Below are 27221 nucleotides of genomic sequence, written 5' to 3' on the forward strand. Positions count from 1 at the left end.
AGTTGGTACCATTCCTTCTGAAACTCTTCCAATTGATAGAAAAAGAGGGAATCCTCCCTAACTCATTTTATGAGGCCAACATCATCCTGATACCAAAGCCTGGCAGAGACATGACTAAAAAAGAGAATTTTAGACCAACATCCCTGATGAACATCGATGTGAAAATCCTCAATAAAATACTGGAAACAGAATCCAGCAGCACATCAAAAAGCTCATCCACCATGATCAGGTTGGCTTCATCCCTGGGATGCAAGGCTGGTTCAACATACACAAATGAATAAACATAATCCATCACATAAACAGAACCAATAATAAAAACCACGTGACTATCTCAGTAGATGCAGACAAGGCCTTCGACAAACTTCAACAGCGCTTCATGCTAAAAATGCTCAATAAACTAGGTATTGATGGAATGTATCTCAAAATAATAAGAGCTATTTATGACAAACCCACCACCAATATCATACTGAATGGGCAAAAACTGGAAGTATTCCTTTGAAAACCGGCACAAAACAAGGATGCCCTCTCTCACCACTCCTATTCAACCTAGTATTGGAAGTTCCAGCCAGGGCAATCAGGCAAGAGAAAGACATAAAGCGTATTCAGTTAGGAAAAGAGGGAGTCAAATTGTCCCTGTTTGCAGATGACATGATTGTATATCTAGAAAACCCCATCAGCTCAGCCCAAAATCTCCTTAAGCTGATAAGCCACTTCAGCAAAGTCTCAGGATACAAAATCAATGTGCAAAAATCACAAGCATTCCTATATACCAATAACAGACAAACAGAGAGCCAAATCATGAGTGAACTCCCATTCACAATTGCTACAAAGAGAATAAAATACCTAGGAATCCAACTTACAAGGGATGTGAAGGACCTCTTTAAGGAGAACTACAAAACCACTGCTCAATGAAATAAAAGAGGACACAAACAAATGGAAGAACATTCCATGCTCATGGATAGGAAGAATCAATATTGTGAAAATGGCCATACTGCCCAAAGTAATTTACAGATTCAATGCCATCCCCACCAAGCTATCAATGACTTTCTTCACAGAATTGGAAAAAACTACTTTAAAGTTCATATGGAACCAAAAAAGAGCCCGTATTGCCAAAAAAATTCCTAATCCAAAAGAACAAAACTGGAGGAATCACGCTACCTGACTTCAAACTATACTACAAGGCTACAGTAACCAAAACAGCATGGTACTGGAACCAAAACAGAGATATAGACCAATGGAACAGAACAGAGCCCTCAGAAATAACACCACACATCTACAACCATCTGTTCTTTGACAAACCTGACAAAAACAAGCAATGGGGAAAGGATTCCCTATTTAATAAGTGGTGCTGGGAAAACTGGCTAGCCATACGTAGAAAATTGAAACTGGATCCATTCCTTACACCTTATACAAAAATTAATTCAAGATGGATTAAAGACTTAAATGTTAGATCTAAAACCATAAAAATCCTAGAAGAAAACCTAGGCAATACCATTCAGGACATAGGTGTGGGCAAGGACTTAATGACTAAAACAACAAAAGCAATGGCAACAAAAGCCAAGATAGAAAAATGAGATCTAATTAAACTAAAGAGCTTCTGCACAGCAAAAGAAACTACTATCAGAGTGAACAGGCAACCTACAGCATGGGAGAAAATTTTTGCAATCTACCCATCAGACAAAGGGCTAATATCCAGAATCTACAAAGAACTCAAACAAATTTGCAAGAAAAAAACAAACAACCCCATCAAAAAGTGGGCAAAGAATACGAACAGACACTTCTCAAAAGAAGACATCTATGCAGCCAACGGACACATGAAAAAATGCTGGTCATCACTGGTCATCAGAGAAATGCAAATCAAAACCACAATGAGATACCATCTCATGACAGTTAGAATGGCCATCATTAAAAAGTCAGGAAACAACAGATGTTGGAGAGGATGTGGAGAAATAGGAATGCTCTTAGACTGTTGGTGGGGGTGCAAATTAGTTCAACCATTGTGGAAGACAGTGTGGTGATCCCTCAAGGATCCAGAACTAGAAATACCATTTGATCCAGCAATCGCATTACTGGGTATATACCGAAAGGATTATAAATCATGTTACTTTAAAGACACATGCACACCTATGTTTATTGCGACACTATTCACAATAACAAAGACTTGGATGTGGGGAAAAGAAAGAGAGGTCAGATTTTTACTGTGTCTGTGTAGAAAGAAGTAGACATAGGAGACTCCATTTTGTTCTGTACTAAGAGAAATTCTTCTGCCTTGAGATGCTGTTAATCTATAACCTTACCCCCAACCCCGTGCTCTCTGAAACATGTGCTGTGTCAAACTCCAGATTAAATGGATTAAGGGCTTTGCAAGATGTGCTTTGTTAAACAGATGCTTGAAGTCAGCATGCTTGTTAAGAGTCATCACCACTCCCTAATCTCAAGTACCCAGGGACACAAAAACTGCGGAAGGCCGCAGGGACCTCTGCCTAGGAAAGCCAGGTATTGTCTAAGATTTCTCCCCATGTGGTAGTCTGAAATATGGCCTCATGGGAAGGGAAAGACCTGACTGTCCCCCAGCCCTACACCCGTAAAGGGTCTGTGTTGAGGAGGATTAGTACAAGAGGAAGGAATGCCTCCTTGCAGTTGAGACAAGAGGAAGGCATCTGTCTCCTGCCCGTCCCTGGGCAATGGAATGTCTCGGTATAAAACCCGATTGTATGTTCCATCTACTGAGATAGGGGAAAACTGCCTTAGGGCTGGAGGTGGGACATGCGGGCAGCAATACTGCTCTGTAAGGCATTGAGATGTTTATGTGTATGCATATCTAAAGCACAGCACTTAATGCTTTACCTTGTCTATGATGCAGAGACCTTTGTTCACGTGTTTATCTGCTGACCTTCTCTCCACTATTATCCTATGATCCTGACACATCCCCCTCTCCGAGAAACACCCAAGAATGATCAATAAATACTAAGGGAACTCGGAGGCTGGCGGGATCCTCCGTATGCTGAACGCTGGTCCCCTGGGCCCCCTTATTTCTTTCTCTGTACTTTGTCTCTGTGTCTTTTTCTTTTCGAAATCTCTTGTTCCACCTAACGAGAAACACCCACAGGTGTGGAGGGGCAACCCACCGCTTCACTTGGAAGCAACCCAAATGTCCATCAATGATAGAGTGGATTAAGAAAATGTGGCACATATACACCATGGAATACTATGCAGCCATAAAAAAAGGATGAGTTCATGTCCTTTGCAGGGACATGGATGAAGCTGGAAACCATCATTCTCAGCAAACTATCACAAGGACAGAAAACCAAACACCATGTGTTGTCATTCATAGGTGGGAATTAAACAATGAGATTACTTGTAGACAGGGCAGGGAACATTACACACTGGGGCCTGTCGTGGGGTGGGGGACTAGGGGAGGGACAGCATTAGGAGAAATACCTAATGTAAATGACGAGCCGATGGGTGCAGCAACCAACGTGGCACATCTGTACCTATGTAACAAACCTGCACGTTGTGCACATGTATCCTAGAACTTAGAGTATAATAAAAAAAATCAGGCTATCTAGAATATATATTAAAAAGGAGTAAGCAATAATGAAGAGAAAATTAGAAATATTAAGAAAATGATAATTGTTGAAATAAAACTGAATGCAATGACTAGCAGAAGAATAAGTAGGTAAGGGAAAGAGTCAAGGAGCACTCCCTAAAGGCATTAGGAAGGAATAAAGTGATAGAAAGTGTAGGAGAAACATTAAGAGGTATGGAGGATAGAAATAGAAATGTGAATATCGCCTCAAAGAAGTCCCCAAAGGAGAAAAAAGCAGTAAATGGAGTAGAAGAACTGCTTGAAAAAATAATACCAAGGATTTTCCTGAGTTAAACAAATACGTAAGACATCAGATTGGATGTGGTCGGAGAGTTCCAAATAGAATGGATAATTAAGCTTTTGCCTTCCCGCTCCCTCCCTCTTTCCCCATTTCGTTGCGAGGCTTCCCAACTGCCCCTTGACTCTTTTCCCCCTTTTCTGCCCCCCTGCGCACCCGCCCGTGCAGGAGCCTGGGGCCTCCTGTGGGTGGCCATACCAGCCTGAAAGCACCCAATCTCATCTGATCTCGGAAGCTAGGCAGGGTAGGCCTGGTTAGTGCTTGGATGGGATTCCGCCTGGGAATGCTGGGTGATGTAGGCTTTTGGCTTCCTACTCCCTGCCTCTTTCCCCCTTTTGTCTCTGGGCTTACCAGCTGCCTCCTGGCTCTTCTTCCTCTTTTTCACCCAAAAAGAAGAAAAAGAAAAAGAACAAAAGAAAGAATGGATAATTAAATACCCCACATTAAATACATTATAATAAACATTTCAGAGAGAAAATTATAAAATGTTCCAGAGATAAAATTGCTCAGTAAAGATGAATAACCATCAGATTATTATCAGACATTTCCATAGCAACAGTATAAAGGTAAGAAAGCAATAAAAAATGTTCAAAATTAAAAAAAAATTTCATATGGTAAATTCTTGTCCTAAAATAAATTAACTGGTTGTTTAAAGAAAGGGATGTTTGCAACAAATCAGAAAGTTGAGGCATGTTGAGGAATTGTCTGTGAAAGCCGTGGAAAAAAAAAGTTATAAAAGAGAATTTATACAAGAAATATTGTATAATTTAATAGTAATTAGGCTTCCTGAGTGTAAAACTATTGAAGAAACACTTTATGTGCAAGATGTGTAAGAAAAGTAAAATATACTTTTGGTAAAAAGATTATAAGGTGGCATAAGAATGTGGATTTTTACCTACATTAAAAGGTTAAAATATCTTGTTTTAAAGGTTTAAGCAAGTTTTAAAACATTAATTGTAAAGGAAATTCTATATGTAAACATATTAGATAAAGTTAAAGGAGTATCATGCAGTTTTTCTGTGAACTGGACATTAAAATAAAAGCACGGTGGATTTTTCTTAAAACACTAACTGCTCTTTAACAAAATTATAAAAGGTTAAAAAGAGTCTATGGAAATCTTACCTTATGGTCAGACATTAAAATTGGATAATTATGTCTATAGGGTTTTATTAAAATCAAGTTTAACATTAATAACACACTAATATAAAGGTAAAATTTAGCTTATCTGGTATAAAATCATACAGGAAGCATTGTCAAATGTAAAAGGGTGTTTGGGTTTCTTTGGTCTAAAAACTAATAAAAATAGGTGCCAAAGGAAATTTCTCAGCAGGGAGGCACTAAGGACTGTAAAGTCCACTGTTGGTGTTCCCAAATTTAAAACAAAAGATCAGCTTCTCAGAAATTATATACTTGGTTTATCTTCCACTTTCCTTTCTCTCAAAACTAAATGTCTTTTAGCACAGGTACCACCCCTAGAATTTCCAGTAAATCAGCACCAGCCTGGGGATCACATTCTTGTCAAAGGGTGGAAAGAAGGAAAATTCGTGCCAGCCTGGGAAGGACCCTACCTTGTGCTGCTAACCACTGAGACTGCTGTTCGTACTGCGGAAGGGGGTTGGACACATCACACCTGAGTCAAGTAAGCGCCATTATTATCAGAATCATGGGCCATTGTTCCTGGATCAAGCCCTATCAAATGAAAGCTAAGAAAAGCTTAGTCTACCTATCTTTTCCTTCCCTTTCTGAATCCAGTGCCTATATCCATTACTATTCCTACCACTAGCAACTTTAACCCCACTTTTGAGCATTTCTATGGTTTAGGAGCAGAGGTCACTGGAAAGGATCCTACAGGTTTCTTTAAGATGTGCTTTGTTCTCCCTCCTCCACCTCCTACAACTGCCCCTTTCCCAAACCTATGAAATCAAACTATGCCTCGCCTCATGCCAAATGACAAAAGCAAGATCTCAGTAGTAGAAATAGGAGACCTAAGGCAAACCACAGCCATTGAAACAGGGTAAAAAGATGTAAATGCCTGGTTAAAATGGATTAAATATTCCGTTCGCACTTTAAACAAAAGCGACTGTTACGCTTGTGTGCACGGTAGGCCAGAGGCCCAGGTTGTTCCCTGTCCACTGGGATGGTCCTCAGATCAACTGGACATGGAGTGCATGGTAGCTCTTTTTCAAGATTCTACTGCCTGGAATAACAAATTGTGCCAAGCTCTTTCTCTGCCATTTCCTGAAGTTCAACACCTTGTGGGTCAGCCCCAGAGGGCCATCCAGCCTCCATCTTCCAAAGCCAATTTACCTTATGTCTCCAATGACAAGGGGAAAAATTTGGCATTCCCTGGGGACTTAACAGGATGTGGGGAAGTCAAGCACTTCCAAGAGCTGACCCAACAGTCTGCCCTTATTCATCCCTGTGTGGTTGTATGGTGGTATTATGGAGGACCCTTACTGGACACTCTGCCAAATAATTAGAGCAGTACTTATGGTCTAATTCAATTGGTTATCCCTTTTACTCTGGCATTTCATCAACCAGAGGAAGGAAAAATAATACATCGAAAAGTGAGAGAGGCCCCTTATGGGTCTTTCAACTGTCATGTCTATTTAGACGCAGTTGGACTCCCACTGGGAATACCAGATCAATTTAAAGCCCCAAATCAAATAGCTGCAGGATTCGAGTCAATATTTTGGTGGGTGACAATTAATAAAAATGTAGATTGGATAAACTACATTTATTGCAACCAACAGCGATTTATTAACTACCCTAGAGATGCTGTTAAAAGAATAGCTGAGCAATTAGGGGCTACTAGCCAGATGGCTTGGGAAAATAGGATAGCCTGAGACATGATATTAGCAGAAAGAGGAGGAGTTTGCGTTATGATTAAAATTCAATGTTGTACCTTCATCCCAAACAATACTGCCCCTAATGGAAGTATAACAAAGGCATTGCAAAGTCTGACTGCTCTGTCCAATGAGTTAGCCAGAAACTAGGGGTAAATGGCCCCTTTATAGGATGCCTAGAAAAGTGGTTCAGTAAATGGAAAGGAATAATAGCCTCAATTCTTACTTCCCTTGCAGCTGTAATGGGTGTACTTATTCTTGTTGGGTGCTGTATCATACCATACATCTATCTGTGGGTTGGTGCAGAGGCTCATAGAAACGGCACTTACTAAATCCTCGCTTAACTATACTCCACCTTATCCAGAGAAGCTTCTTCTTTTGGAAAATCAAGCAGAACAACTAAGCCAAGACATGTTAAAGAAGTTTGAAGAGAAAGAGCTTTAAGGAAATGCAAGAGGAGGAGTTGTTAGATATGAGTTCTAAATTTCTTTTAAAAGAATCAGTATGTCAGTGTATTCAATTCTTTGCCTTCTACTTTGAAACTTAACTTCCTCGTAAAGCAATCTTTTCCGATTACCTGCTCCACCCTGTCTCATTCCGATTACCTGCTCATTCTCTACCCTGACTCATTCTGATTTCCTCTCTGCCGTAACCATTTTTCCTGCCAAACCACTCACCCTGTGACTCTCTTTAAATTAGCCAGCTGGAATTAGTTTAACCTGTGTAGACTAACCCTAGCCAATAGGGGAATGACACAGCAGCAGGGGCCACGTGCATCAGGAATAAGAACGCCTTCCCCTCCCTTGTCAGGTGTGCACTCACCATTGCTCCATCTGTGAGAGTGCAACCTTCTATAGAAGTAAACTGCCTTGCTGAGAAAAAAAAAAACAATTTTATATTCGAGTGCTATTTCTTTTGTGGCACCGAAACTTTATTTATAACAGAAACCAAGCTGTCAGAGCTCTAGAATCATAGCTGTCTGCTAGGCATCTCTAGCCATAGTTTCACTTCCCCTTCCCAGATGCAGTTTGTCTAAAATTGGAGCCATAACCCTTCCAAAGCTACTCTTTCTCCACTATTTATTTTGATGAATGGCCCATCATAATCTAGATTCTCAAATCAAAATATAGGATTATTTCAGTTGCTCTTTCCTCATATCTACATCTAATTAATCAAAAAGACTAGTTCTGAAGCAGGAAATTTTCCTGACCCCTTCATGGGTGGGGGCAGGAACTGGAGCCCATAGGATCTAGAACTAGCTGGCTGCTTTGGTTCTGGCAGGGATGTACTCCACTCACTGGGTCCCACTGTGTTCCACCCCTCACAGGAAGGGGAGCACAGGTGAGTGGGTGCAGGAGCTGGGTCCAGCACATGCAGAAGCAAAACTCTGTGTGGCCCTTGGCAGTGACTAGAAGGGTACCTGAGGCCCCTGAAGCCCCAGAGGGTGTGTGTTACAGTGCTCTTTTAACTTTGCCACCCACTGATGGCTTAAATGTTAAACAGCTCAGTGGGCCCTCTGTTTTTTGGTGTGCGGCAGTTGCTCTCTGCCAGCAAGGGCAGAGGGTCAGTGTGACAGCCTTTAGTGTCACGCCTGTGACACCTGAGCTCATTTGGCATCCAGGAAAAATCAGGTCACAGGAACAAATTGAAGAATGGTGAATGCAGAGGATTTTATTGCCGAGAGTGGCTGTCAGTGGAAAGGGGAGCTGAAAAGGGGATTGAGCGAGAAGATGATCTTCCCCAGGAGCAATGCCATCAAGCCATACCTCCGAAGTCAAGCTGTTTCTTCTCTCCTCTGCTCTCTGCCAGTGAAGCCTGGGGTTTTTATGGGCACAAGATGGGGGGCAGGGGGACCATAGGTGGTTTTGGAAAAGGCAACATTCAAGAGGGAAAACAGGGATGCATGTTCTTACTTTGGGCCGTGGTTCCAGGCTTGAGGGTGGAGCTCTTGCTGGGGACCTACCCTCTTCTTCCCAGAATTTCCCTGCCTTCTGTCCCTGTCAGTTCCATTTTCAAATACAGTATATCTCAACATTTCTCCTTCAACATTTCCTCTGCCTTACTTCTGGTTTCCATAATTTCCCCCAAATCTTTTCTATGTTCTCCTTGCCCACCTCCAATTATTGGGGGAACCCACCCCCATTATTTCAACGTAGGTTCTTTCTATTTTCCATAAGTGTCGGTCAGCTGAGAAATAAAGAGAAAGAGTACAGAGGGAGGACTTTTACAGCTGGGTCGCTGGGGGTGACATCACATATCAGTAGGACTGTGATGCCCGCCTGAGCCTCAAACCAGCAAGTTTTTTATTAAGGGTTGCAAAAGAGAAGGGGATGTAAGAACAGAGAGTAGATACAAAGATCACATGCTTCAAAGGGCAAAAAGCAGAACAAAGATCGTATGCTTCTGAGGGAACAGGACAAAGGGCAAAGGCAGAACTACTAATAAGGGTCCAACAAAGATCACAAGACAAAGGGCAAAAGCAGAGCTACTGATAAGGGTCTATTTTCAGCGGTGCACGTATTATCTTGATAAACATCTTAAATGACAGAAACAGGGTTCGAGAGCAGACAACTGGTCTGACCACAAATTTACCAGGGCCGGGTTTTTCCCCACCCTAGTAAGCCTGAGGGTACTGCAGGAGACCAGGACATATCTCAGTCCTTATCTCAACCGCGTAAGACAGAGCGGCTGTTTACAGACCTCCCCCCAGGAATGCATTCCTTTCCCAGGGTATTAATATTAATATTCCTTGCTAGGAAAATAATTTAGCGATATCTTCCCTACTTGCACGTCCATTTATAGGCTCTCTGTAAGAAGAAAAATATGGCTCTTTTTGCCCAAACCCCCAGGCAGTCAGACCTTATGGTTGACTTCCCTTGTTCCCTACAAATAGCTGTTATTCTGTTCTTTTTCAAGGTGCACTGATTTCATATTGTTCAAACACACGTTTTACAATCAATTTGTACAGTTAACACAATTATCACAGTGGTCCTGAGGTGATGTACATCTTCAGCTTACGAAGATAACAGGATTAAGAGATTAAAGTAAAGACAGGCATAAGAAATTATAAAAGTATTATTTGGGAACTGATAAATATCCATGAAATCTTCACAACTTATGTTCCTCTGCTGCGGCTCCAGCCAGTCCCTTTGTTTGGGGTCCGTGACTTCCTGCAACATCCAATCAATCCTCCATAATGGGCAAAGTGATCTTTCCATAATGTAAATGTGTTCCCACCACTCTCTGGAGTAATCCTGCTTAAATTTTTCAGCACAAAATTCAAACATCTAAAGATGATCTTGCTGGCTTTGCTTTTGTGGCTTTACCCTCTTTCTCCCCAAACCTAGCTAGTGTTGGTGCTGCCTGTAATGCCCTTCTTTCTTTGCAGGGGTCACCACTTTAGGTCCTGCTTCACCTCCTTCAGAAAGTTTTTCCTCTTTCTCCCCAGCGGGGATAGGGTCTGTTTGTATTGACACCATTACCACACTTACACACATTTGTCACAAGTCTAGGCTGCACCATTATTGAAAGTTTACCATCTGACTCTGAGTAGCTTGAGAACCCTATCAAAACTCAGGAGATGCTCAATAAATATCGCTTGAACTACGACCGTTCTTAACATACAAACGCAAGATCATTTAGGAACACTTGTCAAAATGTTTTTGTCCCTAGAGATTCTATTTTGGGAGGTAAGCAGTGGGGGGTCCAGGACTCTACATTTTGGCAGTTCCCTGATGTGTGCATGCAGGAAATGCAGGGATTATTACACTGACAAATCTTTACCATCCGTAAGGGGGACTTTCCTTCCCAGGGCTATCTCTGGAAGCCCCTCAAGGATAGTGGCCGCATGCTGTTTCTCTCGGTCAGCAACTAAACCCAGAAAACGTTTACTGAGTGAATGATGAAACGATAGGTGAATAGGTGAACGCAGGGTGTCGAATCAACTATTCTTCTACACAGGTCCTAGCAGCTCACATTGTTTCCAGACGCAGAAATGGCCCTTTCAAGTCCACTCTTGGGCAGGTCCTTCCAGCAAGTGGAGTCACTCTTAACTACATTTCCCAGGATTCCAAGGGAGCCGCACGCTCTGCGCGCATCTTCCTACCAGAAATCGGCAAGTCACTGACCCTCGTCCCGCCCCGTCCATTCCCTGCCTCCTCCTGTCCCGCAGTCCGCCTCCAGCGGCTCTGCTTGTTCGTGTGTGTGTCGCTGCAGGCCTTATTCATGGGCTCACCGCTGAGGTTCGACGGCCGGGTGGTAGTGGTCACCGGCGCTGGGGCAGGTGAGCATGCGAAGGTTGGAGGTCGCGCGACTTGCTGTCGCGCTGCCGGCCGCTCTTTTCGGGCCAGGATACGCGCGCAGCCGCAGCTGAGGTTACGCCGCTGAGGTGGTGGGGAGGGGAATGGCTATTCTTGAGACACCAAATCTGTTGGGGAGGAAAGAGCCAGAAACACCTGGTCCCTCAGGCGGGTACAGCCCGCTTCTCCCCAGCACCCCGATGTGGGCTTTCCAAGGTCCTGCCTGAGGGGACAGGCCAGGCTGGGCTGCTGGTTGCAAAACTGGGTGAAAGTTCTCCCTAACGCTTATCTGTAGGCATCGATTGTTACTCTTCCTGCAATTAACTCTCTTAGATCTTTGCTTAGTCTTTTAAAGGACTGAAAAGCCGCGAGGAGTGGGGGCTGGAATTCGCCCTCTGAAGCGCAGAGATGTCAGCTCCTGAAAAGTCATTCAGTCGTTCAGTGTTCGTTTCCCTCTGTCGTACGATTTTAAGTTCGTGAGAGGGCCTTCTTTAAAGAGGGCGTCTGATAAGAGCTCTTTCCCGTTGGAGTTTGTATGCTTAGCAAGTCACAAACTGTACTCGAAATCCCCTGGAGTCTTGGCAGAGGTTGTAAGCTCAAATGCGCACAGGGGTCAGGCGTATGATGGAGAAAGAAAATGGGAGTAGGATGGGCACATTTGAGGAACTGGATAGCAGAGAATTCCGAAGTGGACCGGCCAGTGGGAAAGTTGCCTGTATTTCAGGAGCGGCAAAATGGAAAATTGTTACGTGAAATAACCCCATTTTTTAAAGTACAAAAAATTAAAACAAACCGTTCATAGCAACATAGATGCTGTGCAGTGAGATTTTACATTAGTTTCTCACCAGTGGGTGACCTCTGTAACCTCCAAGTGCAGGGATCTTGATATGATGCACCTTTGATTCTCCACTGGTAGTACCTTATACCTGGAAAGGCCCTAATGCATGAATTATTTGAGTTATATATTAAACATTACAAACTGGAATTCTGTCAGTTAATTCCTATGTACTTTCATATCTGTATTGATAAAGTGGCTTCTTACGCTGCCTTTCAGAAAATGCTTTCAGTACTGATGAATAGCCAAGTATTTTATACCCATAGGTGTCTGGTTATATCTGCATGGGCATGTATTTGGGTGTACCCATACCTTCTAAATGTTTTTAGGAAAACGTTTTTACACTTTGCTTTTGATGTAAATAATGTGTTTTACAACGCTTGGTGTTTTAAATCTTTTTTGACAGCTCTTGGATAATTTTCATGCAGGAGGTCCAGGGATTAATTACATTCTAAGACGCTTTTGCCATTGCTAAGGAGACTTTCCTTTTCAGGGGCTATATCTGAAAATCATTCAAGGATGGGGACTGCTTCTTTTGACACCATTAGCATACTTACACATGGTATGCAGTACATTTTACACCAGGACGCAGTACACTTACACATGCACACACATCTGTATTTAAAACCAGTTCATGATGCAGTGTGTAGTACAGGCAGTGCACCCTGAAATTTATTTTCTGGTCTGTTTTATTTATAAATTGTAATTGCAACCCACAAAATTAATTTTGTGAAACAATGAATTATGACTAGACAGTTATGAACTTAGCACCTGCTGTTCATAAACTGATTAAATTCTCTTACCCATTCAGAGTGGATTAAAATTTTTTTTTTTTTTTTCAGAGGAAAAGGTCTTACTCTGTACCCAGGCTGGAGTGCAGTCACCTGATCATGGCTCATTGTAACCTTGAACTCCTGGGCTCAAGTGATCCTTTTGCGTCAGCTTCCAGACTGGCTAGGACTATAGGCGTGTGCCACCACGCCCAGCTAATTTTTTAATGTTTTCTTTTTTTTTTTTTTTTCTTGAGACGGAGTCTCGCTCTGTCGCCCAGGCTGGAGTGTGCAGTGGCGCAATCTCGGCTCACTGCAAGCTCCGCCTCCCGGGTTCACGCCATTCTCCTGCCTCAGCCTCTCCGAGTAGCTGGGACTACAGGCGCCCGCCACCACGCCCGGCTAATTTTTTTGTATTTTTTAGTAGAGACGAGGTTTCACTGCGGTCTCGATCTCCTGACCTCGTGATCCGCCCGCCTCGGCCTCCCAAAGTGCTGGGATTACAAGCATGAGCCACCGCGCCCGGCCAAATTTTTTAATGTTTTCAAGAGATGGAGTCTCGCTTTGTTGCCTAGGCTGGTCTCAAACTCCTGGCCTCAAGCGATCCTTCTGCTTGGATTAAATTCTAAAATAAGTTATTTGGCAAAATTTCCTAGTTTTGGAAAACTGTATATTTTTGGTTCTTTTTGTTTTTGTTTGAGAGGGAATCTTGCTCTGTTGCCGAGGCTGGAGTGCAGTGACATGATCTCGGCTGACTGCAACCTCTGCCTTCCGGGTTCAAACAATTCTCCTACCTCAGCCTCCCAAGTAGCTGGGGGTACAGGTGCACACCACCACGCCCGGCTGATTTTTGTGATTTTAGTAGAGACGGGATTTCACCCTGTTGGCCAGGCTGGTCTTGAACTCCAGACCTCAAATGATCCGCCCACCTCTGTCTCATAAAGTGTTGGGATTACAGATGTGTCACTGCTCCTGGCCTTGGGTTGTCTTTGGAAGGGGCTAATAATTTATGCATCTCAGTTTGTTATTTGTATACCTATTGATTAATTTATACTAAATATAAATTGTTAATTAAATTTATTCATTTGTCAATGAAATTTATCAATTAACTTAAAATGTAAAAAATAGACACATATTAAAAAATGTAAACAATACAGAAAAACAATCCAGAAGTAAGCCTTCCATCCCTTGTTGCTAGCCACATAGTTCTGTTCTCCAGAGGTAACCATTAATTGCCAGTTTCTAATGTATTTTTCCCGAGATACTCTATGCCTATAAAACTTCTCTCTTGGCTGGGTATGGTGGCTCACGCCTGTAATCCCAGCACTTTGGGAGGCCGAGGTGGGCTGATCACTAGGTCAAGAGATCGAGACCATCCTGGCCAACATGGTGAAACCCCATCTCTACTAAAAATACAAAAATTAGCTGGGTGTCGTGGTGGGCACCTGTAGTCCCAGCTACTCTCAAAGCTGAGGCAGGACAATCACTTGAACCTGGGAGGCAGAGGTTGCAGTGAGCCGAGACCACACCACTGCACTCCAGCCTGGGCGACAGCGTGAGACTGCATCTCAAAAAAAAAAAAGAAAAAAGCAAACCTTTCTCTCTGTCTCTGTATGTATGTGTGTATATATATATATATATATATACATATATAAAATTTCTTTTTGGATATATAAATTTATACCTTATAGCTTTGAGTCACAATTAAATATTTTCTGTGTTTGATGACTGTGTAGTCAAGGTTCACTGTGGGATACAGAAACCACTAGATATTTTAAGCAGTAAAGGATTCAATACAGGCAATTAGGTTTTAGGCAGGTCTTCTTAGAATAACTTCTGAAACAATAGGAAATTGATCCATTAGAGGAGGCAGTACCTCTGAGGCTGTCATTGGAGCTGTGCCACAGCTCAAGTAGCACTGGCACTAGGGACCTGAAGTATGGAAGCTGCCATCCAGGGATTAGGGAGCTGAATGAAGAAGTTGCTGCTATAGTCAGTTTTTGAATACCTAGGAACTTTCAAGAAAATTAGCTTCTTAACAACAACAACAGCCAGAACTCCCAGTAAGGTGGTCTCTGTCTCACTTCCACCTTCTTTTTTTTTTTCTTTCTTGAGACGGAGTCTCGCTCTGTCGCCCAGGCTAGAGTGCAGTGGTGCAATCTCGGCTCACTGTAAGCTCCGCCTCCCGGGTTCACGCCATTCTCCTGCCTCAGCCTCTCCGAGTAGCTGGGACTACAGGCGCCCGCCACCATGCCCGGCTAATTTTTTGTATTTTTAGTAGAGACGGGGTTTCACCGTGGTCTCGATCTCCTGACCTCGTGATCCGCCCGCCTCAGCCTCCCAAAGTGCTGGGATTACAAGCATGAGCCACCGCGCCCGGCCCTCACTTCCACCTTCTAAATTTTATGCAGATGCATCAGATGGTGGAACCCATTTCACAGCATCCTAGCAGCTAAGTAGAATGGTAGGAAATGGTAATAGAATAGGTGGAAAAATACAGTTTTAAGCTTTCCAACCTCTGCAAGCAGAAGAGAGTGGATAGGTTGAGAATATCAGTGATAGGATAGGTTGAGAGTATCGTTAAAATGTAATTAATTGTTCACCAGTTTCTTTAAATGGGGATTGAGTTGAGCAGACCAAAAAAATTACGCTGACATTTCTTCAACTTTCTGATTATTTTGTTTTTGATTAGGATTGGGCCGAGCCTATGCCCTGGCTTTTGCAGAAAGAGGAGCGTTAGTTGTTGGTAAGTTGGTGTGTTTTTCTTTTTAATCCGTAGCTGATAACCAAAATACAATCTTCATAAGCTATCTTTGTCTTTCTATCAAATAATTTGTCAAGGTTGAATTTTATTGTTAATTTTTACTTTTGCCAGAAGGTTTTTACCCCAACTAAAGCTGTCTTTCTAACTTACTTTTAAAAGTGAACCAGTTTCACAGAATTCCCAACTTAACAGAATTGATAACGAAGGGCTAGGGGGTGGGCATGCTGGCTTGTGGCTATAACTCTAGTGACTCGGGAGGCTGAGGTGGGAGGATCGCTTGAGACCAGGAGTTCGAGGCTGCAGAGAACTATGATTACACCATTGCACTCCAATCTAGGTGATGGCACAAAACCCTGTTTCTCACAGAAAAGGGTGGGGACAAGCATTTATTGTATAAAAGGAAATTCTTGACTTTAGTAAATTGTAGGCTGTAATTTTTTGAGACAGGATGTTCATCTACTGGTGCGAGATCAAAAGAGAGTCCCTGTAAGTGTATTGATAAAAGTAAGAAATAACTGAACTTTGAGAACTGGAAGTTTGGAGTCAAGGAATCTAAAGTATGGGTTTCTTGACTCTTTCATCAAAACTTTTCAACTGGAAGCTTTTTAAAATTTAATTGAGGGGGCAGTTATATGAGTTTTTGTTTAGTAGTGGAGGGGTCAGATGGAAGATACTGTATTGAAGAATCCCAAAGGTGGGAGGTTTTAGTAATCTACATGGTTTGGACTGACCTAATGTGCTTGACAGTTGGTGTGGACACAGAAACGAATTTGTCCACAACTGAGCCTTTGTGGGGAATAACTAAATGGGTGCTAAGTGCAGGGGGATGTGTAGGACCCAGTACTTATTAGCATATTTCCTGGGATAAAATTGTGGGCCCACAATGATCTTCTAATTTCAGCTTTCTGACATCTTACAAGGCAATACAGAGAGACGAATTTTCATCAGTTGGTTCAGGGAGACACATATAACAAAAGAGTAAGCAAGCAACCAGGTTTTCTAAACAAGCCCTAAGCAGAGCACTTGATACACTTTTCTCCTTCATTGTGGATTTGTAGCTTATCTTTATGGAAGGAACACTGACGCTTTGGATGTTCCTTGTTTAAGATCATAGCCACTGTCTGCTAATCCAATCTGCTTCTTATGGCAGGGATGAATTTTGGCATTGTATTATTTGGACAGCGAGTATATATTTCAGGCCCACTTTGTCAGATTTTCCCAAGAATAGCTCATGTTGAGGCCTAAAGACACATGCTGTTACTATTTTTAATTTTCCTTCTCTTTTTATGTTGCTATTTAGTTCTTAATATTTTTACCTTATACGTTTTTATTTATTTACATCTTTTCTGCTCAATTCTATAACGGCAAGGATCTTGTTTTATCTTTTGTATCTACTAAAGGATCTGGAATTTTTTTTGTGCAAAGAAGGTACTTTGTTCATTGGTTCTTTTATTGTTGATATACTTTTTTGGGGGAAGGGCTGGTATGAGATTGGTTGAATACATTTCTTTTTTTTTGTTCTTGAGTAAGACATAAACTTAGTTTATAAACCTGTTTTATAAAAAATTTTATAACAGTGTGTTCCTGTGCATCAGTTTTCCTTTATTTCCCTGTTCCCTCTCAATTTCTTAAATTCAGATTAGGAGTGTTTGAATTCTAAGAAAAAATTAAACAGAGATGCTGTGTCTATCTATTCTGTAATTGCATTATTATAGTAGAGATGATACTTGTGTCAAGTCCTGATAAAGTCCAAGAATGTAGAAGAAAAATATTTCGTAAACTTGAATGAAGAGCCAGATTTAGTTTAGTCTTAAAGAGGAGAATTCAATCTGTGTGAAAGTGCAGAAATTTTGACTCATGTTTTCTATTCCTTTTTAAAGTCTGTGTCTTACCTGTTAGCCTTTTTACGTGTACATCATAGACACCGTGTTTCCAAGTTGCATCACACACACTGATTTTTTTTTTTTTTTTGAGATGGAGTCTCGCTTTGTTGCCCAGGCTGGAGTGCAGTGGCGTGATCTCGGCTCATTGCAACGTCTGCCTCCTGATTCAAGCAGTTCTCTGCCTCAGCCTCCCAAGTAGCTGGGATTACAGGTGCCTGCCACCTAGCCTGGCAAATTTTTTTTTTTTTTTTTAAGTAGAGATGCGGTTTCACCATCTTGGCCAGGCTGGTCTTGAACTCCTGACCTCTTTTTAGAAGTGGCATATCACTTCTACTGACATTTCATTGGCCAAAGGAAATCATTTGGCTAAGCCAAAAGTTAGGGGCATCATTTAAGATAGTCTCCAATTTTGTGTTAATCTGATTGCTATGTTTTATATTCCATAATATAAAGCTTATGGAATATTTAAATTTGGTATAAGAATTGCTAAGCCTTAGGCTGATCCTGTAAAAAGGGACATTTGCTTTTGTGTCAATTACATCTTTCAGGAAATGCTTGTGCATATCTTAAGCAGGTTATTGGGAATTCAGTAGTTTTGAGGTTTCCTTAGTAGGTGAACTATATGGTTGTCTGAATAGTAAGTTTTATTTTGAGGACATAAACACAAGAAAGACTGACAAAAAGGAACAAAAAGAACTCCTTAGTAAAAGAAAGGGAGTTCTACTCTTGAACTGAAGTAACACCTTTGGGTAAATTGAATTACAGTCTTTTTAAGTAAGATTGACTTTTCCGTGCTACAGTTACATAATAATGGTAAAGCTGAGTCTTAACTTCCTGTGGCCTGATGCTAGAGCCATCGTTTTTAACCACTATGGGATCCTGACAGCTGGAAGGTGAACTGTAGTGAGCAAGGTGCATTGCCTTTGAAGTCAGGCCAAGTTATAAATCCTGGCTCTGCTGCCTAATTACATGACCTCTCTGTTTGTAGCTGTCTTACCTAACTTCCAGGATTATGGTGAGGGTAAATGACAAAAAATTAAAGCCTTTCAGAAACGGAAGAGAAAGGAACCAGTATCAGTCCCTGCTTACCATATATGAGTCACTCTGCTCAAGAACTGGATATATCAAAGGGAACCTGAGGTCTTGTTGACTCAAGGCACATGCTAGCACCCTTATACATGTTTCTCCTAGATGCTAAAAGGAAAAGCTCTGTGTCTTAGTCTGTTTTCTGTTGCTTATAACAGAACACTTAAAACCGGGTAATGTAATTTAAAAAAGGAATTTATTTCTTACAGTTATGTAGGCTGTGTAGTCCAGTGCTGAGGGGTAACATCTGGTGAGGAGGGCCTCCTTTCTGGTGGGGACTGTGTAGAGTCCCAAGATGGCACAGGGCATCACAGGGCAAGGGGCTGAGTGTGCTGGCTCTGGTCTCTTTTCTTATAAAGCCACTAGTCTCACTCCCATGATAACCTGTTAATTCATTACCCGATTAATCCGTTAGTCCATGAATAGATTAATGCATTTATAAGGGCAGAGCCCTCACAATTCAATCACTTTTTAAAGGCCCCACATCTCTCTTTTTTTTTTGGAGAGTGAGTCTCGCTCTTTTGCCCAGGCCGGACTGCAGTGGCGCTATCTCGGCTCACTGGGTTCACCTCCCGGGTTCATGCCATTCTCCTGCCTCAGCCTCCCAAGTAGCTGGGACTACAGGTGCCTGCCACCATGCCCAGCCAATTTTTTTTTTTGTATTTTTAGTAGAGATGGGGTTTTACCGTGTTAGCCAGGATGGTCTCGATCTGCTGACCTCGTGATCCGCCCGCCTCAGCCTCCCAAAGTGCAGGGATTACAGGCGTGAGCCACCGTGCCCAGCCAAGGCTCCACATCTCAATACTGCCACATCAGGGATTAAATTTCAACGTGAGTTTTGGAGGAGATAAATATTTAAACCATCGCAGGCTGCTTTAGGCACTGATATACTCTCTGCAAGGGTAAGTATAGTACTTAGTAATCAAGAATATATACTGATTGAATAAGTGAAACTGATATAATACAGGAGAAAGATCGTAAGAAGGCACATGTGAATTCCAGCTTATAATAAATGAGCCGTACATAAAATACCCACATCTCCGTTGGATACCTCCATGACTATCACCAACCTGGATTATGGGGGAAAACCTTTGAATAAATTTAGAGTAGCTCTTAGCTATTTGTCATTTTAAGAGCTAGAGTAGTTCTTAGCAGTTTGTTATTTTGTCATTTGCAGGTTTTAAAAAAAGTAATAAGGTTAATAGACAACATCAAATAGATTCATTTATTCACCTAACAAGTATTTATTAAGTGTCTATTATGTAGCAAACACTGTTCTAGATGTCGGAGGAATATAGTGGGAATAAAACAGAGTCCCTACTTTCATGGTGCATATATTCTAGTGGGGGGCAGTGGAGGGACAGATAATCAACAAATACGTATGTAAAAATATAATAGATGTAGGTGCTGTGGAGAAAAAAATGAGTGAATGGAACAGAAAATGCTGAAAGAAGACTTTTAAGGAGAGACTGGAGGAAGTGAAGGAGTGCGCCTTGAGGAGATCTGCTGCCACAGCATCTCTGGCAGAGGAAGCAGCTGAAGCCAGGTTACTGAGGCCGGAGCAGGCATGGTATGTTTTAGGGTTAGGAAGGGGGCCAGTGTGGTTCTATAGCGAGCAAGGTCATAAGGGAGACAAAAGTGAGAGATGAGGGCAGAGGGGTCCTCGAAGGCCAGATTACATAGGACCTTTAGTTCAGAGGACTGACTTTTACCCTGAGATGGGGTAAAAAGCAATGTACATAATACTTATCAAGTAATATTGATGCTCAGATAAGAACTTTATTTCTCAACATTTCAGTAAAGGAATTTATGATTCGTATCTTATGTAACAAAGGATTAAGATCTTTTATAAACAAAGGACATTTACAAATCTATAAGAAAGACAAGTATCCCAAATAAAATGTGAACTAAATAGGCAAAACAATAATAAATATAAATACAAGCCATGAAAATAAAATATTACTTTACTAGTGCTCAAAAAATGTAAACCAAAATAATGAGCTACAAATTACAATCATTTAATTGTCAGACTGAAGGCAATGATAATAACCAATGTTGTGAGAATGTGGGGTAACAGACATTCTCACAAACACGTGGTTCTATTTTCAGGCTTTTGACGCCTGATAATTTGGTACCTTGTACTTAGTTATCTGTTTACCTACTTATAGAATACTTTTTATCGGATCTAAGTGTGTTTTAGAATTCCTTGGATCTGGCTGGGTGCAGTGGCTCACGCCTGTAATCCCAACACTTTGGGAGGCTGAGGCAGGAGGATTGCTTGAGGCCAGGAGTTGCAGGCCAGCCTGGGCAACATAGCAAGACCTGCTGTCTTTGCCAAAAAAAAAAAAAAGGCCAGGTGTGGTGGTGCATGCCTGTAGTCTTAGCTACTCAGGAGGCTGAGGCAGGAGGATGGTTTGAGCCTGGGAGTTTGAGACTTCAATGAGCTATCATTGTGTCACTGCACTCAGCCTGGGTGACAGTGATACCCTGTCTCAAGAAAAAACAAAAAGGATTTCCCAATATTCTTACATTCCCAATATAGCACGTATTTGATAAAATTTTGGGAATGCTTTTTAGGAAAAATCTTCTGTAGTTAATAGACTGTCCAAGTCACTGATTTATTTAAAATGACAGAAACGAGGAAAAGATCATGTTAAAAAAAACCCTCCAGGGTTATGAACTAGATTTTATATGGAAAATGTACAAATGTATCACACTTTGGAACATTTTGATGGTTTCAGCTGAAAAGACTTGACCCTTGACTATCATAGTCTTAGCATTTTTTGCTATTTGAAAGCTATTTGTCTGAGTTGGGTGGTTGATTTATCTTTTCCTTCATATCCTCCCCAAAAATGTGATTTTTTTCTTTTTTTTGCTTAGTGGAAATAATGATCTTTTTAGGGTAAAAGAAACTTGCTTAACACATTTGAGGGGCAGAGTGGTACTGTAGTAAGTCCAATTTCTAATGTAAATTTTGCCATTTCTTATAGACTTAGGGACCTGTGGTAAGATAATCTTTTCCAGACTGTTTTCTTATCTGTGAAAGTAGGAACAGTTGTTACTGCCAATCTGTTAAAAAGCTATCGGGAGATTAAATGCATCAGTGTACATAGCGGTTGTATTGAAATGCGAAGTAAACACATATCAGTATAAGTTGTTATTATTACTACTAGAATTTTAGCTATACATTTAAGTAGTAACAGTCTCACGTGTTATGAATATAATTCTCTTTGTGTATAACTGCAAAAAGTATTTTTAATGTTCTTTGTACATCTAAGCTTTTCAGCATGTACCAATGATTTTCTTTTCTTATTATTTTTAATAGACATAATAATTATACATATTTATGGGGTACAGTGTGATATTTTCATACCTTTGTACAGTGTGTAATGATCAAATCAGTAATTAGCATATCCATCACCTCAAACATTTATCCTTTCTTTGCATTGGGAGCATTCAAAATCGTTTCTTCTAGTTATTTAAAAATACAGTATAAATTATTGTTGGCCATAATCACCCTAGAGTACTATACACCACTAGAACTTATTCCTTCTATTTAGTTGTAATTTTGTATTGGTTAATCAATCTCTTCCTATTCCCCTCTTCCCTGCTACCCTTCCCAGCCTCTAGTAACCAGTCTTATACTCTGTACTTCTGTGAGATCGACTTATTCAGCTTCCACATATGAGTGAAAACATGCTGTATTTATCTTTCTGTGCCTGGCTTATTTTACTTAACATAATTTCCTCCAGGCTCATCCATGTTGCTGAAAATGACAGGATTTCATTTTCTTAATGGCTAAATAGTATTCTATTATGTATCGTGTGCCACATTTTCTTCATTCATCTGTTGATGAATGCTTAGGCTGGTTCCGTATCTTGACTATTGTGAATAGTGCTGCAGTAAACATGGGAATGCAGGTACCTCTTTGACATACTGATTTCCTTTCCTTTGAGTTATATATACCCAGCAATGGGATTAATTCATATGGTAGTTCTGTTTTTAGTTTTTTTGAATAACCTCCATACTATTTTACATAATGGCTGTACTAATTTACATTTCCACCAATAATATATGAGTTTCATTTTCTCCACATTTTTGTCATCCTTTTTTTTTTTTTTTTTTTGCCTTTTTGATAGTAGCCATTCTAACTTGAAATGATCTCATTGTGATTTTGATTTGCATTTTCCTGATGATTAGTGATGTTGAACATTTTTTCTTATGCTTCTTGGCCATTTATATGTCTTTTTTTTTTTTTTTTTAACGACAGTCTCACTCTGTTGCCCAGGCTAGAGTGCAGTGGTGTGATCTTGGCTCACTGCAACCTCCACATCCCGGGTTCAAGTGATTCTCCTGCTTCAGCCTCCTGAGTAACTGGGACTACAGGCACCTGCCACCACACCCAGCTATTTTTTTTGTAGTTTTAGTAGAGACGGGGTTTCACCATGTTGGTCAGGCTGGTCTCAAACTCCTCATCTCAAATGATCTGCCTACCTCGGCCTCCCAAAGTGCGGAGATTACAGGCATGAGCCACCGCACCTGGCCATTGAGAAGTGCCTATTCAGTTCATTTGCCATTTTAAAAATATACTGTTTATTATTTATTTATTAGGGTTATTTATTTTTTATTTTTGGTGTTGAGTTTTTTATGTATTTTGGATATTAATCTCTTGTTGGATGAATAGTTTGCAAATATTTTCTCCCATTTTGCAAGTTGTCTCTTCACTGTTCATTGTTTTTTTGCTGTGCAGAAGCTTTTTAGTTTGATCTAGTCCCATTTGTTTATTTTTGCTTTTGTTGCCTGTGCTTCCGAGATCTCATTTATAAAATCTTTGCCCAAACCAGTGTCCTGAAATGTTTCCCCTATGTTTTCTTCTAGTAGTTTCATAGTTTCAGGTCTTATGTTTAGGTTTTTAATAAATTTTGTGTTGATTTTAGTATATGATGAGAGATAGGGGTCTATTTTCATTCTTTTGCATATGGATATCCAGTTTTCCCAGCACCATATATTGAAGAGACTGTCCTTTCCCCCACATATGTTCTTGGCACCTTTGTAGAAAATCAATTGGTTTTAAATGTGTGGATTTATTTCTGTGTTATCTATTCTGTTCCATTGGTCTATGTATCTATTTTTATGTCACTACCATTGCTGTTTGAGTAGCTGTAGCTTTTTTTTTTTTTTTCTTCTTTTGAGATGATGTCTTGCTCTGTCGCCCAGGCTGGAGTGCAATGGCGTGATCTCGGCTCACTGCAACCTCCGCCTCCTGGGTTCAAGCGATTCTCCTGCCTCAGCCTCCTGAGTAGCTGGGACTACAGGCACCCGCCACCACGCCCAGCTAATTTTTATATATTTTTTAATAGAGATAGGGTTTCACCATGTTGGCCAGGATGGTCTCGAACTCTTGACCTCATGATCTGCCTGCCTCAGCCTCTTGAAGTGCTGGGATTATGGGCATGAGCCACTGCGCCCGGTCTTTGGTAGCTCTAGCTTTATAGTATATTTTGAAGTCAAGTAGTGTGATAGTTTCAGCTTTGTTCTTTTTGCTCAGTATTGCTTTGGTTATTTGGGATCTTTTGTGGTTTCATGTGAATTTTAGGATTTTTTTTTCTCTATTTCTTTGAAGAATGTCACTGGTTCCCTGGTTGTCTAGTGGCTAGGAACAACAGCAAAAAAAGAATGCCACTGGCATTTTGATAGAGATTGCATTGAACCTGTAGATCACTTTGGGTGGTATGGCCATCTTAACAGTACTAATTCTTCCAATCCATGAACGGGTTAATTTATTTCTAGGTATTTTATTATTTTTTTTTCTGGTGATTGTAAATGGGATTGCTTTCTGGTTTCTTTTTCAGCTGGTTTGTTATTGGTTTATATGGTATGGATGTTTTTCTCCTCCAAATCATGTTGAAATGTGATTGGCTTAACACCAACCCATTGGTGATAAGTGAGTTCTTACTCAGTTCATGTGAGATCTGGTTGTTTAAAACGGTCTGGGACCTCCTTCTCCCTCTTGCTGCCACTCTTGCCATTGCAATGCACTTGCTCCCCCGTTGCCTTTTGCCATGATTGGAGGCTTCTTGAGGGCCTTACCAGGAGCAGATGCTGGAGGCCTGCCTATACAGCCCGCAGAACTATACTCTAATTAAACCTCTTTTCGTTATAAATTACCCAGCCTCAGGTATTTCGTATAACAATGCAGAAGTGGCCTGACACGTTGGTGTATAGAAATGCTACTGATTTTTTTATGTTGATTTTGTATTCTGCAACTTTACCGGATTCATTTATCAGTTCTAAGAGTTTTTTGGTGGAGTCTTTAGGTTTTTCTATATATAGCATTTTGTCATCTGTAAACAGGAACAGTTTGATGTCCTTCTTTTTAATTTGGATGCCCTTTATTTCTTTCTCTTGCCTAATTGCCTTGGCTAGTGCTTTCAGCACTATGTTGAATAAGAGTGGTGAAAGTGGGAATTTTTATTTTGTTCCAGTTTTTAGAGGAAAAGCTTTCAGCTGTTCCCTCTTGCGTATGATGTTAGCTGCAGGTTTGTAATATATGACCTTTATTGTATTGAGGTACATTCCTTCTGTACCTAATTTGTTGAGAGTTTTTATCATGAAGGAATATTGAATGTTACCACATGCTTTTTCTGTGTCTCTCGAGATGATCAGATGGTTTTCTTCTCCTTTATTTTGTTGATGTGATATATCACATTTATTGATACACATAACCATCGCTACATCTCTGGCTAAATCTCACTTGATTATGATATATAATCTTCTAACTGGATTCCGTTTGCTAGTATTTTGTTTAGGATTTTTGTGACTGTGTTCATCAGGGATATTGGACTTCAGTTTTCTTTTTTTTTTGTTGTTTTGTCCTTGTCTGGTTTGGGTATCAGTATAATGCTCGCCTCATAGAATGAGTTTGGAAGAAATCTGTTCACCCCCTTCAATTTTTGGAAATAATTTGAGAAGAATTTGTAATAGTTCTTTGAATATTTGGTAAAATTCAGCAGTGAAACTGTCTGATACTGCTCTTTTCTTTCTTTGAAGACTTTTTATACCTGCTTCAATCTTGTTCCTTGTTATTGACCTGTTCAGATTTTCTGTTTCTTCTGAGTTGAATCTTGGTAGTAGGTCATGTGTCTATGTCCAGTTTTCCTCTAGTTTGTTGGCGTAGAGTTGTTCATAGTCTTTAATGATCTTTTTTATTTCTGTGGTATCAGTTGTAATGTCTTTTTTTCAGTTCTGATTTTATTTGTGTCTTCTCTTTTTTTCTTAGTCTAGCTAATGAATTGTCAGTTTTGTTTATCTTTTCAAAAAGCCAACTTTTTGTTTCAGTGACCTTCTGTAATTTTTTAGTCTCAATTTCGTTTATGTCTTCTCTGATCTTTATTAATTCTATCTACTGATTTTGGATTTGGTTCTTGCTTTTCTAGTTCTTTAAGATGCATTTTTAGATTGTTTATTTGAATTCTTTCTTCTTTTCCAGTGTAGGCATTTATTGCTATAGGCTTTCCTCTTAGTACTGCTTTTGCTGTGTTTCATAGGCTTTGGTATATTGTGTTTTTATTTTCATTTGTTTCAAGAAATGTTTAAATTTTCTTCTTAATTTCTTTGCTACCCATTGGTTATTCAGGAATATGTTGTTTACTTTGCATATATTTGTACTGTGTCCGAAGTTCTTGTTATTGATTTCTAGTTTTTCTTCATTGTGGCTAGAAACCAAAATCATATCAAATAAAAAATTTATTGAGGCTTATTTTGTGGCCTAACTTATGGTCTGTTGTGGAGAATGTTCCATGTGCTGATGTGTATCTGCAGCTGTTGGGTCAAATGTTCTGTTAACTTCTGTTAGGACCATTTCATTTCTAGAGCAGCGGTCTTACTGGTCCATTTTGTTTACAGAGCAGTTTAAGTCCAAAGTTTCTTTGTTGATTTTCTTTCTTGATGATCTGCCCAATGCCATGAGTGAGGTATTGAAGTCCCCAACTATTATTGTATTGAAATCTATCTTTCTCATTAGATCTGGTAGCATTTGCTTTATATATCTGGGTGTTCCAGTGTTGGGTGCATATATATTTACAACTGTTATGTCCTCTTGCTGAAATGATACCTTTATCTTTATATAATGTCCTTGTTTTTCGCTTTGCACTGTTTTTGACTTAAAGTCTATTATATCTGATGTAAGTATATAGTTGACTCTTGAACAACATAGGTTTGAATTGTGCAGGTTCACTTATACATTTATATTTTAAAAACCAGCATCAATAGAAAATACAATATTCATAGGATGTGAAATTTGCATATATGGAGGGCCTACTTCTTGTATACATGGGTTTCACAGGGCCAACTTCAGGTCTTGAGTAGACACAGATTTTGATGCACGTGGAGTGTCCTGGAACAAATGCCTTGTGTATACTGAGTTATGAATGTAGTTATTCTGCCTATTTTTGGTTTCTGTTTGTATAGAATATCTTTTTCTGTCCTTTCATTTTCAGTCTGTGTGTGTCTTTACAAGTAAAGTGAGTTTCTTACAGGTAGCATATAGTTGAGTATTTAAAAAAATCTATCTAACCAATCTCTGTCTTTTAATTGGGAAATTTAATTCATTTATATTCAAGATAAATAGGCAAGAACTTCTGTCATTTTGTTAATTGTTTTCTGTTTTTTTTTTTTTTGTATGTTCTTTGTTCCTTTCTTTATCTTTTATTGTCTATCTCTTCAGTTTGGTGGTTTTTTTGTAGTGACAAAATTGGATTCTTTTCTCTTTCTCATTTGTGTATCTGCTCTGCCAGTGAGTTTTAAGCTTTCATATGTTTTCATGGTGGTAGTTCATCCTTTCACTTCCAGAT

General features: G+C 40.3%; 1 protein-coding gene across 3 annotated transcripts in view; it reads left to right on the forward strand.

The window, feature by feature from the left end:
* Positions 1-10830: 10830 nt before the first annotated feature.
* HSD17B4 (hydroxysteroid 17-beta dehydrogenase 4) overlaps positions 10831-27221 on the forward strand; it is an 88709-nt gene continuing 72318 nt past the window's right edge. For 2 of the 3 annotated variants that reach the window (XM_030818180.1, XM_030818188.1), the window contains exons 1-2: positions 10831-11015; positions 15329-15382. In XM_030818180.1, the coding sequence (XP_030674040.1) occupies positions 10958-11015; positions 15329-15382 (112 nt within the window). In that variant the 5' untranslated portion in view covers positions 10831-10957. Of the gene's footprint in view, positions 11016-15328; positions 15383-19197; positions 19272-27221 lie in introns of those variants that run through there. The other variant, XM_030818195.1, reaches the window with a different exon arrangement.

Source organism: Nomascus leucogenys, chromosome 2, assembly GCF_006542625.1.
Source record: "Nomascus leucogenys isolate Asia chromosome 2, Asia_NLE_v1, whole genome shotgun sequence".
NCBI lineage: Eukaryota > Metazoa > Chordata > Mammalia > Primates > Hylobatidae > Nomascus > Nomascus leucogenys.